The sequence below is a fragment of the Bombina bombina genome, chromosome 3 (genome assembly GCF_027579735.1).
Source record: "Bombina bombina isolate aBomBom1 chromosome 3, aBomBom1.pri, whole genome shotgun sequence".
Classification (NCBI taxonomy): Eukaryota; Metazoa; Chordata; class Amphibia; order Anura; family Bombinatoridae; genus Bombina; species Bombina bombina.
In genome coordinates, this window is record NC_069501.1 from 321,893,049 (window position 1) to 321,905,748 (window position 12,700).

Genomic DNA, 12,700 nt, shown 5'->3' on the forward strand with positions numbered 1-12,700 from the left:
GTAAAGGTAAGTCTTCTTATGTCACTTTGAGGTGTCATGTGCCCCCCTGGTTCCAAGTTAGTGACTTCATCCATGTTCTTGTTAATGAGGTGAGAGTTGTAGCCCCTCTGTTTGAATTTCTCAGCCATCGCTGTAATTTGTGTTGATATCAAATCGGGTTCGCTGTTATTCCTTACTACCCTTAGAAATTGGGCTTTAGAAATCGCCCTCAGCAGACTGTTTGGGTGGCTGCTGCTCGCGTGGAGCAGTGAGTTCCGGTCTGTGGGTTTACAGAATAATGCAGTGCCCTGGTGTCGTTGGCCTTTTTTAAAAATCCTCAAATCAAGAAATTCAATTGATGTTTCCTGCATGTTAAGTTTGAACTTCACTGGGTTGTCAAGTGTGTTGAGCTGGTCAAACCAACCTTGTAGACTCTCCGATGAACCACTCCAGATAATAAAGAGGTCGTCTATGTAACGACGATAATGGCTTCACAACTGGGTGGATTGATGAAAACACCATGAAATTCTTGGAAGTGGAATTTCCATCTTGCCCAATACTCTACACACTACCTAAAATTCACAAGGACATGAGGACACCACCTGGGAGACCTATAGTCTCTGCACAAAACTCCATTACATCAAAATTGGCAGTGTTTGTGGATTACTTCCTTCAACCACTTGTTAAAAACATACGGTCCTATCTCCGTGATTCTTCACAACTAATACTGGACCTGACAGAAGTAGAAGTGGACGATTCATGGATCTTGGCTACAGCTGATGTGAATAGCCTATACACCATCATCCCCCATGAAAGAGGTAAAAAGTGTGTTTCGGAGGCACTTGACCGGTATCCTTATATTGGTCCCCCTAGAGAGTTTCTCATAGAGCTGTTGGATTTGTGTTTGCGACTGAATTACTTCAGATTTGAGAATTCATTCTACCAGCAAATAGCTGGAACTGCCATGGTATCGAATGTGGCCCCATCCCTGGCCAATATATTCATGGATAATTATGAAACAACGGTCATGGGAATTTATGATAAACCTGAGGTGAAATATTATCGTCGTTACATAGACGACCTCTTTATTATCTGGAGTGGTTCATCTGAGAGTCTACAAGGTTGGTTTGACCAGCTCAACACACTTGACAACCCAGTGAAGTTCAAACTTAACATGCAGGAAATATCAATTGAATTTCTTGATTTGAGGATTTTTAAAAAAGGCCAACAACACCTGGGCACTGCATTATTCTGTAAACCCACAGACCGGAACTCACTGCTCCACGCAAGCAGCAGCCACCCAAACAGTCTGCTGAGGGCGATTCCTAAAGCCCAACTTCTAATGGTAGTAAGGAATAACAGCGAACCCGATTTGATGTCAACACAACTTACAGTGATGGCTGAGAAATTCAAACAGAGGGGCTACAACTCTCACCTCATTAACAAGAACATGGATGAAGTCACTAACTTGGAACCAGGGGGGCACATGACACCTCGAAGTGACATAAGAAGACTTACCTTTACTACTACATATAGTCCATCCATGAGGGAGATCGGTGCAAGCCTCAACCAACATTGGCATATAATCAAGAGTGATCCTTCCCTCCCATTCGAGGAGTGGGAACATCCTAGAGTGGGATTCAAGCGTAACAGGAACTTGAAAGATGCTCTTATGATCACAGATCCAGCACATTGCTACACACCATCTAACTGGCTACAGCGGAAGAAGAAGAATGGCTGCTATAGGTGTACTGGCTGCACAACTTGCAGCTCCATGTTGACGGGTCCAACATTTGCCCATCCTCATACCAACAAGAGATTCAAGATTAGACACTTCATCACGTGTACAACCACACACGTGGTTTATCTTCTGAACTGTTGCTGTGGGCGTTTTTATGTCAGTAAAACGACTGATGATGCCAGGACAAGGTTTGCTAACCACAGGTCGGCCATCAGGATAGCATTAAAAAATAAGAAAAGTGATCAACCGGTGGCCAGACACTTTGTTGAAGCTGGACATACAGTGAATGACTTACGTTTCATTCTGATTGATCACATCCCTCCACTGAGACGTGGAGGTGACCGCAACACGATTCTATTGCAAACTGAAGCGAGATGGATCCATCACCTGAAGACAACACAACCAAATGGACTCAACACTGTGGTAGATTGGCACTGCTTTTTGTAATTTGTAATTTCTACATCAGAATAATTGTCTATGGACCTATTGTTTGAGGGTCTTAATCCAGAGGGCCATGTTCCATTTTTTACAAAAGTGAAAGTCCAGACCCATTCTTGAATTAGGTTGAGACGCGTGGACGCGTGTGAGTGTTAACTTTTTATACTATGGTTTCCCTCTGTCTGTTTATGTGGGGACTAGTTATTCACTACTTTACTTGCTTGTTGATCCCCAAATTTTCAGTACTCACACAATTGTTCTAAGTCTAGACTTGATGCATATCAACAGATGGTTTATTGTGTTTTGTTCCCTTTTTTCCCATTATTTTTGTCCCCTTTGCATGTTGGTTCATCACCTACTTTATAAATCTTTTTTACGTTTTAGAATTTGTTTGGTCCTATCTTTTAAGTTTGTGCCCTACCACTTGTGGTGACAACTGTATTATATTGTCCATTGCTTGCACTGTCCCATCGGTTTATGTAGTCCTATTAAATTAATCTGTTAATCAGGACCTCTTGTTTCCCCCCCCCCCCTGTATAGTGGCGCTGCTGTGTATACAAGTGTGAGATTAGCAATGTTACTCACTAAGCTATACTGGGTGTGAACTGTGGTACAACATCCTGTGTGTTTGGGCTCTTAACCCACATAGGTTCTTTTCACTTTTTGTCCTCTGTTTACTTTCCTTTGCGGTCCGCGCATGCGCAGTGTGCGCACCACGCTTTTGCCATTGCCTTGGTAACGTGACGTCACTATACGCCCCTGTCCTTCCGGTATTCGGTATTACCGGACTTGGATGATTGTTCCAGCCTTAGAAACCCATTTTTACGCAGTAAGTGTACATTAGAGCTTTGAAATAGGCGTTATGTGATTGTTCATAGGAAGTACTCACCTCTCTTATTCTTTAACCCCATTATGTTGTGCATGCACACAGTCCCTGACATGTGAACGATCAAACAGTGAGATATGTATGTTTGTATGTGAGTATGGGCTTCCCAATTTATTTACTACGCAGTTTCCCCACCAAACTGTTTTGGAATGTGATATGCGTGTGAATATAAAATCTATTATTATTTTGAATTTATTACTCCATATAAGTTGGATATGTGTATATATAGATTTTAATTATGGTTTCACATTTATATAGTGCTTCACTTTTGAATTTTTATCACTTGATCATTGAATCTTTATCACTTGATCATTGAATTTTGCAAACTAGTTGTTAAAATTAATTGTTTGGTTTTGCAATACTGACACTGTGTTTGGAGTGGTTGTCAGGACTACCTTTTTGGCGTTTTTTTGTCTTAATTGGGGGGAGGGGTTATCACTTTGTTTGTCTTTTTATACTGCTTGTTTTGCCATTTCACCTTTTTCTGAAGAAGGGGATACTTTGTCTCCGAAACATTACATTAAAACATTTTTTTTGGTGTTTGAAAAAGTCCAGTGAGTGCAAGTTTTTGTTACTATTATATATATATATATATATATATATATATATATATATATATATATATATATATATGAAAAGCAAAAGCCTCAGTAGCAGTTGCTCTGTTAACAACATACAAAGTAACCACTAGCTACACCAGGGAAACAAGCTACAATTTTCCCGTTTTCCTGCAGTTGCGATCCACAACCTCAAGCAACCTCTAGTATTATAATAGTATTCTATCTAGCATTATAGATATACAGTATATTTATTTCATGATATATAATGAAAGTTTTAAAGTTTTAAAACATGACAATAATATATAGATACACAAATATCTGATAGGATGTAAATGTGGTGAATAATCTGTGAATACCCACATAATTTAGCTATCTTTGAGCTAAGATAACATCAGTTTTTAACAGAAAAGCAGTGTATTTGGTAACTTGCAAATAAATGTTTGTTATTAGTCATCATTTATTTTATTGTGACTTTTAATCACTTTAGTAAATGTAATATAAATAAAATGATTTATTACGTAAAACCAAGTATTCTTCTTACACAGGATTTAATTAGTTTCTGTTTTTTTATTAGGTTTTCATATGAGAAATCAACCTATTTAACAATGATCCCCAGCTGTTTTTTGTTTGTGACAATAATACTGCAGGTTTTTCGCATCATTGCAATAGAAGGTAAGTTGTATAACCATAAAACCAGAAGTAATGAGGTAAATTACTCACTTTCAGTTAGATTATGAGTTTTGAGCGGCATTATTTCACCGCCCTATAGCGCTGCTATTACAAGTTTACAAAAAGCAGGCATGCGCGGGCGATATGATTGTAACAGCCAATAGAATACGAGCTCAATCCTATTGGCTGATTGGAACAGCAAATATGATTTTTTCCCCTTTAATTCCTATTGGCTTATAGAACATTTTCAGCCAATAGGAATGTAAAGGACGCCATCATCATTTTCCAGCGACGACTGTAAGAAGAGGATGCTCTGCGTTGGATGTCTTGAAGATGGACCCGCTCCGCCCCGGATGGATGAAGATAGAAGATGCCATCTGGATGAAGACTTCTTGCCGTTTGGATGAGGACTTCGCCGGCTGCATGAGGATGGATGTCCGGGCTTCGATAACTGTAAGTGGATCGTCGGGGGTTAGTGTTAGGTCTTTTTAAGGGTTTTTTTGGGTGGGTTTTTTGTTAGGTTAGGGTTTTGGGCAATATAAAAGAGCTAAATGCCCTTTTAAGGGCAGTGCCCATCCAAATGCCTTTTTCAGGGCAATGTTTAGCTTAGGTTTATGGTGGGTTTTACTGTTGGGGGTGTTTGTATTTTTTTTTTTAAAGGTAAAAGAGCTGATTTTTTGGGGGCAATGCCCCGCAAAAAGCCCTTTTAAGGGCCATTGGCAGTTTAGTGTAGGCTAGGGTTTATTATTTTGTGGGGGCTTTTTTATTTTGATAGGGCTATTAGATTAGGGGTAATTTGTTTTTATTTTTTCATAATTTTGTTTTTATTTTTTGTAATTTAGTGTTTTTGTAACTTAGAAAATTGTATTTTAATAATTTAATTTATTTTATTTTATTGTAATATTAGGTTTTAGTGTAGGGCAGGTTAGGTTTTATTTTACAGGTAACTTTGTATTTATTTTAACTAGGTAGCTAGTAAATAGTTAATAACTATTTACTAACTAGTCTACCTAGTTAAAATAAATACAAACTTACCTGTGAAATCAAAATAAAACCTAAGATAGCTACAATATAACTATTAGTTATTTTGTAGCTATCTTACTCCTAGATTTAGAGTTTTGTGTTAGAAGGGGTGCGTTAGCTACGCATGTTTTTTTCCCCTGCACCTTTTAAACAACGCTGGTATATAGAGTTCACTGAAGGGCTGCGTTAGGGCTGCGTTAGGCTCCAAAAAGGGAGCGTACAGGCATATTTACCGCCACTGCAACTCTAAATACCAGCGTTGCTTACGGACGCGGCCAGCTTAAAAAACATGCTCGTGCACGATTCCCCCATAGGAAACAATGGGGCAGTTTGAGCGGAAAAAAACCTAACACCTGCGAAAAAGCAGCGTTCAGCTCCTAACGCAGCCCCATTGTTTCCTATGGGGAAACATTTTCTAAGTCTGCACCTAACACCCTAACATGTACCCCGAGTCTAAACACCCCTAACCTTACACTTATTAACCCCTAATCTGCCGCCCCCGCTATCGCTGACCCCTGCATATTATTTTTAACCCCTAATCTGCCGCTCCGTACACCGCCGCAACCTACGTTATCCCTATGTACCCCTAATCTGCTGCCCCTAACACCGCCGACCCCTATATTATATTCATTAACCCCTAATCTGCCGCCCCCAACGTCGCCGCCACCTACCTACAATTATTAACCCCTAATCTGCCGACTGGACCTCGCCGCTACTCTAATAAATGTATTAACCCCTAAAGCTAAGTCTAACCCTAACCCTAACACCCCCCTAAGTTAAATATAATTTTATTCTAACGAAATAAAATAATTCTTATTAAATAAATTAATCCTATTTAAAGCTAAATACTTACCTGTAAAATAAACCCTAATATAGCTACAATATAAATAATAATTATATCGTAGCTATTTTAGGATTAATATTTATTTTACAGGCAACTTTGTATTTATTTTAACTAGGTACAATAGCTATTAAATAGTTAATAACTATTTAATAGCTATCTAGTTAAAATAATTACAAAATTACCTGTAAAATAAATCCTAACCTAAATTACAATTAAACACTACACTATCAATAAATTAATTAAATAAACTACCTACAATTATCTACAATTAAATCAACTAAACTAAATTACAAAAACAAACAAACACTAAATTACAAAAAAAAAAACACTAAATTACAAAAAATAAAAAAAGATTACAAGAATTTTAAACTAATTACACCTACTCTAAGCCCCCGAAAAAAATAACAAAGCCCCCCAAAATAAAAAAAATGCACTACCCTATTCTAAAATAAATATTTTACAGCTCTTTTACCTTAAAAGGGCCTTTTGTGGGGCTTGCCCCAAAGAATTCTGCTCTTTTGCCTGTAAAAAAAACATACAATACCCCCCCAACATTACAACCCACCACCCACATACCCCTAATCTAACCCAAACCCCCCTTAAAAAACCTAACACTAAGCCCCTGAAGATCTACCTTGTCTTCACCACGCCGGGTATCACCAATCCGTCCAGAAGAGGGTCCGAAGTCTTCATCCTATCCGGCAAGAAGAGGTCCAGAAGAGGCTCCGAAGTCTTCATCCTATCCGGCAAGAAGAGGAGATCCGGACCAGCAAACGTCTTCATCCAAGCGGCATCTTCTTCCATCCGTTGCGGAGCGGGACCATCTTGAAGCAGCCGAAGCGGATCCATCCTCTTCTAACCACGTCCTAAGTGCGAATGAAGGTTCCTTTAAATGATGTCATCCAAGATGGCGTCCCTCGAATTCCAATTGGCTGATAGGATTCTATCAGCCAATCAGAATTAAGGTAGGAAAAATCTGATTGGCTGATTGAATCAGCCAATCAGATTCAAGTTCAATCGGATTGGCTGATCCAATCAGCCAATCAGATTGAGCTTGCATTCTATTGGCTGTTCCGATCAGCCAATAGAATGCACGCTCAATCTGATTGGCTGATTGGATCAGCCAATCCGATTGAACTTGAATCTGATTGGCTGATTCAATCAGCCAATCAGATTTTTCCTACCTTAATTCTGATTGGATTGGATTGATAGTGTAGTGTTAGGTTTAATTGTAACTTAGGTTAGGATTTATTTTACAGGTAATTTTGTAATTATTTTAACTAGGTAGCTATTAAATAGTTATTAACTATTTAATAGCTATTGTTCCTAGTTAAAATAAATACAAAGTTGCCTGTAAAATAAATATTAATCCTAAAATAGCTACAATATAATTATTATTTATATTGTAGCTATATTAGGGTTTATTTTACAGGTAAGAATTTAGCTTTAAATAGGATTAATTTATTTAATAAGAATTATTTTAATTAGTTAGAATAAAATTATATTTAACTTAGGGGGGTGTTAGTGTTAGGGTTAGACTTAGCTTTAGGGGTTAATAAATTTATTAGAGTAGCGGCGAGGTCCGGTCGGCAGATTAGGGGTTAATACTTGAAGTTAGGTGTCGGCGATGTTAGGGAGGGCAGATTAGGGGTTAATACTATTTATTATAGGGGTTTTGAGGCGGGAGTGAGGCGGATTAGGGGTTAATACATTTATTATAGTATCGGTGAGGTCCGGTCGGCAGATTAGGGGTTAATAATTGTAGGTAGGTAGCGGTGACGTTGGGGGGGGGCAGATTAGGGGGTAATAAATATTATGTAGGGGTCGTCAATGTTAGGGGCAGCAGATTAGGGGTACATAGGGATAATGTAGGTTGCGGCGGTGTGCGGTCGGCAGATTAGGGGTTACAAAAATGTAATAGAGTGGCGGCGATGTGGGGGGCCTCAGTTTAGGGGTACATAGGTAGTTTATGGGTGTTAGTGTACTTTAGAGCACAGTAGTTAAGAGCTTTATGAACCAGCATTAGCCCAGAAAGCTCTTAACTCCTGGCTTTTTTCTGTGGCTGGAGTCTTGTCGTTAGATTTCTAATGCTCACTCAGCCAAGACTCTAAATACCGGCGTTAGAAAGATCCCATTGAAAAGATAGGATACGCAATTGACGTAAGGGGATCTGCGGTATGGAAAAGTCGCGGCTGGAAAGTGAGCGTTAGACCCTTACCTACAAGACTCTAAATACCAGCGGTAGGCCAAAACCAGCGTTAGGACCCCCTAACGCTGGTTTTGACGGCTAACGTGGAACTCTAAATCTAGGCGTTAAAGTTTTTTTTTTACAGGTAAGTTTGTATTTAGTTTTAAGAAGGAATTATTTAGGTAATAATTGTAAGGTTTATTTAGATTTATTTTAATTATATTTAAGTTAGGGGGTGTTAGGCTTAGGCTTACGTTAGGGTTAGGATTAGGGGTTAATATATTTATGTAGAGTTAGTGATGTGGGAGGCCAAAGGTTTAGGGGTTAATTATTTATTTAAGTATATTTCGTTGTGGGGGGCTTGTGGTTTAGTGGTTAATAGGTTTTTTATTGCGGTGGTGTGGGCGGACGGCAGATTAGGGGTTAATAATAGTGGTGGCGATGTCCGGAGTGGCAGATTAGGGGTTAATAATTTTATTATAGTGTTTGCGGTGCGGGAGGGCCTTAGTTTAGGGGTTAATAGGGAGTTTATGGGTGTTAGTGTACTTTGTAACAATTTACCTATGAGTTTTATGCTACAGCTTTGTAACATAAAACTCATAACTACTAACTTTAGATGGCGGTACGGATCTTGTGGTTTAGGCTGTACCGCTCACTTTTTGGCCTCCCAGGCAAACTCGTAATACAGACGCTATGGAAGTCCAATTGAAAAAGGACTTTTTTAAAAAGTGCGGTACTAACGTTGCGTGACGGCCAAAAAGGTCTGCGGTGCAGCTATACCGACAAGACTTGTAATAGCGGCATTAGGGAAAAAGCAGCATTATGGGCCATAACAATGCTTTTTCACTCATAACGCAAAACTCGTAATCTATCTGAATGTATACACACTCCTAATGGATATAACTGGTAGCAAGTTAAAGTCAGTCCTCATTTAGTGGGAGTGATGCGTGCATCAATGCATAAGAGCATTTAAATAACACTTATTGAAGCATAATGTCTAGGTCACATACAACTATGACATAAATGCAGCAGAATAGATGCTCTACCGGATGTGGCTTTGGATACTGACATAGTAAATATAGTTATGAATTGTTATACTGAATAGGACTATGCCTTTAATCTTTTTGAAACAATATTTGTGTTAGATCTTAGATCGACAGATCAGGCTATATCCCAACTTTTGGATTTCACAAAATCATAGTCTGTTTCATCTAGGACTCATTTTGACTTGAACTGTCTAACACAATGGGTCTTCTATTCAGTTTTTGATGTCTCCTCATATACTAATGGATGCTTTACCCCTGGTCTCATTGAAGAGACAATAGTTTTGTGTTTTAATTGTTTTTAATCTTCAGTATTATATATACTGTTTTAAAGTAATAATTAAAAGTTATGTTTTATCTCAGAGCATTTCCTTTGTTGTTTGATACTGTTTGTGTATACAGTGTTAAAAGTGAGTGCTATAAGGGTGTTACTTTTTCTTTGATTTTCTTCTTCAAATTTAACTTTGCTGCCTTGCACCCAGTACCACCAGCCCCCCCCCCCCCCCACACACACACACACACATATGCCTCTGGTTAGTTAAGGTATATCAGGAGCAGCATCTGGGTTTAGATATAGTTTGGGTTAATTTGATAATATGGTTCTAAATACCTTTAAAATATTTTACAAAATGCCTGTTATATTTAGAAGTGAGTGACCCATATTTAATTAAGAATAATCTTTTGGATTATATCTGCATGGTCTGATTTTGTTTTTCACTATTGTCGCAGCAGGTAAACTCCATTACCTTAGCTATTCCAAACTGCGTATCTGGCACCTATTATTACAATAATTAATTCATTGTCATTTTGGTACTCAGAGATACTACACTATGAGAGTGCCCTTTCTTTTTATTTTGTAAATTCTATATATATGATGTGAAGCTAATACATTGGCATCCTTCTTAACGAAAACATCCTAGGACACTTGGTCATCTGGTGGAATCTTAACTCTGTCCAAATGTTAATCTTTAGATAGTGTATATAACTGGCATATATATATATATATATATATATATATGACAATTTTGTTTAAAGTAACTGAAGGTGAAATAAACTTGCTGAATACTCTATATCATCAGAGGCATTAAGTTTCGTAAGCCATGGGAGAACAAAAACAACAGGATATGTAAGAGACAACATTATATTAAAGGACAACAATTCCAAACGCTTGGCATCATAACCTAACACTGTACTTAAACATTGCTTTAAAAACAATTTATTATATGCAAAAAAGAATAAGAGTGCACTAACAAAGAAGCAATATTAGGATAAAAACGAATGTGTACAATATAAAATGGACATGCAGATTTTATTATATATGTACAATTTGATAATAGAAACAGTTAATCTAACTAAACCACTGGTGGTAAAAAAAGATATAATTAGGGACGTGTCTCTGGGCAGCACCTTGAATGGTTGCAATATTGGTTGCTTTAAGTGGATCACTGATAATCTGCCTATTATCAGTGAATTTGAAGACCATCCAACTACTTCACCCTGATATTTAAACTCTACAGATCAAGCCAATGTGAATGATATGTTCTTATTGGGAATTCCACCTTTGCTAGCCAATCTGTTGAGGCCTAAGGCAGACTCTTCATCGAGAGGCTCTCAACACTGGTCCCCGGTAAATCTGCAATCTGCAGGCAGGGTAGACAGTGCGTAGATACTGATAACTTTTTTTTTATTTTTTATCCACAAATATATATTTGAAGATCCAAGTCCAGACTACTCCTAAAATAATTTGCAGCCTGACGATATCCACCTCGAAGCAACAGGGAAGTGCTTGTTCCCGAAGATGCCATATTATTTACCCCCCCCCCCCCCCGGAGCTCTCAGAGCCAGAAGGACGCAGTGGTGCCGACATGTAGCCGCAATCCGGTCAATGTTACATGGCCGAGTGTGAAGGGAATATTGTTTGCTGCTTTGCAGTATAGGTATTAGCAGATACTTCCCACATTCTTACCCCACTATGACCAAACTAGAGCTGGATATTGGGTCATCTGTCCTGAGATGGCTTGAAGACATTTCATACCGGCCTTTTGATCCAGGGGGATTCTCAGGACTGCTACTGAACGAGCTGCTCTATGAGGTTTGCACATACTTTTAGACTGCACTTGCGCCTTGGCTGCAATATGGACATATATCTGCACTCTTATGTTCCAATGTAATGGACGCTTAACACATCTGAGATTTTCACATTATGCCCATCTGTATTTACTTTACTCCCTGAAGTCACTGTATGTTTGAATACCAGATCTAATAACCCATAGTCACAGTTTAGAGAACTCAATTCTCCCCTGGTATTATTGCTCAAAATATGTTCTCCCTTCAGAATAGATGCAGACACTTAATTATATTGTCCTCATACCCGTGCTCCATAGTACCCCAGGTATAATACAGATGCTCATGCTCTTTAAGCGATGCAACTTCATAGCAAGTTCAGTAGGTTTACTGACACCTCTCACAAGCTGGTAATATGAAGAGACATAGCCATACCAAGTAAACACATGTGAGAATAGCAGAGTGACTAATACCAGTTACACAGTGTATAGACATAAAGGGGCCTATTTATCAACCCGTCAACTTACTTGCATTCACTGGCACCAATACGCTCGCCTAAGATCGCCTAACATCGCTGCCGTGGATCTGAATACGCTCTCAATATTTAGCAAAAAAGCTGTCAAAAAGCTGCGCACCAAGTACGGGGCGATGAGCAGCGGACTGTTGTTAACTAACAGTCATCGATCTCGCTGCTCTTCGGGTTTTCCCCAGCTTTATTTATACCCTGTCACTAAACACCCACACTATACTAAAACTGTTTAACCCCTAAACCGCCTCTCCCTGAGCCCACCACCACTTGAAAAAAGTTATTAACCCCTAAACCGCCACTCCCGCACCACGCCGCAACAAAATAAACTGTTTAACCCTTAAACCGCCACTCCCGGAGCCCACCTCCACCTACATTATACTTATTAATCCCTAATCTGCCGCCCCCTACACCGCCGCCACCTACATTACATTTATTAACCCCTAATCTGCCGCCCCAACGTCGCCGCCACTATTCTAAATGTATTAACACCTAAGTTTAAACCACTAACCCTAACACCCCCTAACTTAACTATTATTTAAATAAATCTAAATAAAAATTAATATTATTAACTAAATTATTCCTATTTAAAACTAAATACTTACCTATAAAATAAACCCTAAGCTAGCTACAATATAACTAATAGTTACATTGTAGCTATCTCAGGGTTTATTTTTATTTTACAGGCAAGTTTGTATTTATTTTAACTAGGTATAATAGTTATTAAATAGTTATTAAC

The 12,700-nt window shown here is 38.6% G+C and overlaps 1 protein-coding gene across 1 annotated transcript in view; it reads left to right on the forward strand.

Moving 5' to 3' along the window:
• Positions 1-4,185: 4,185 nt before the first annotated feature.
• LOC128651610 (interleukin-5 receptor subunit alpha) overlaps positions 4,186-12,700 on the forward strand; it is a 112,450-nt gene continuing 103,935 nt past the window's right edge. Inside the window, exon 1 of the mRNA XM_053704619.1 lies at positions 4,186-4,276. Within this exon, the coding sequence (XP_053560594.1) occupies positions 4,210-4,276 (67 nt within the window). The 5' untranslated portion in view covers positions 4,186-4,209. The remainder of the gene's footprint in view (positions 4,277-12,700) is intronic.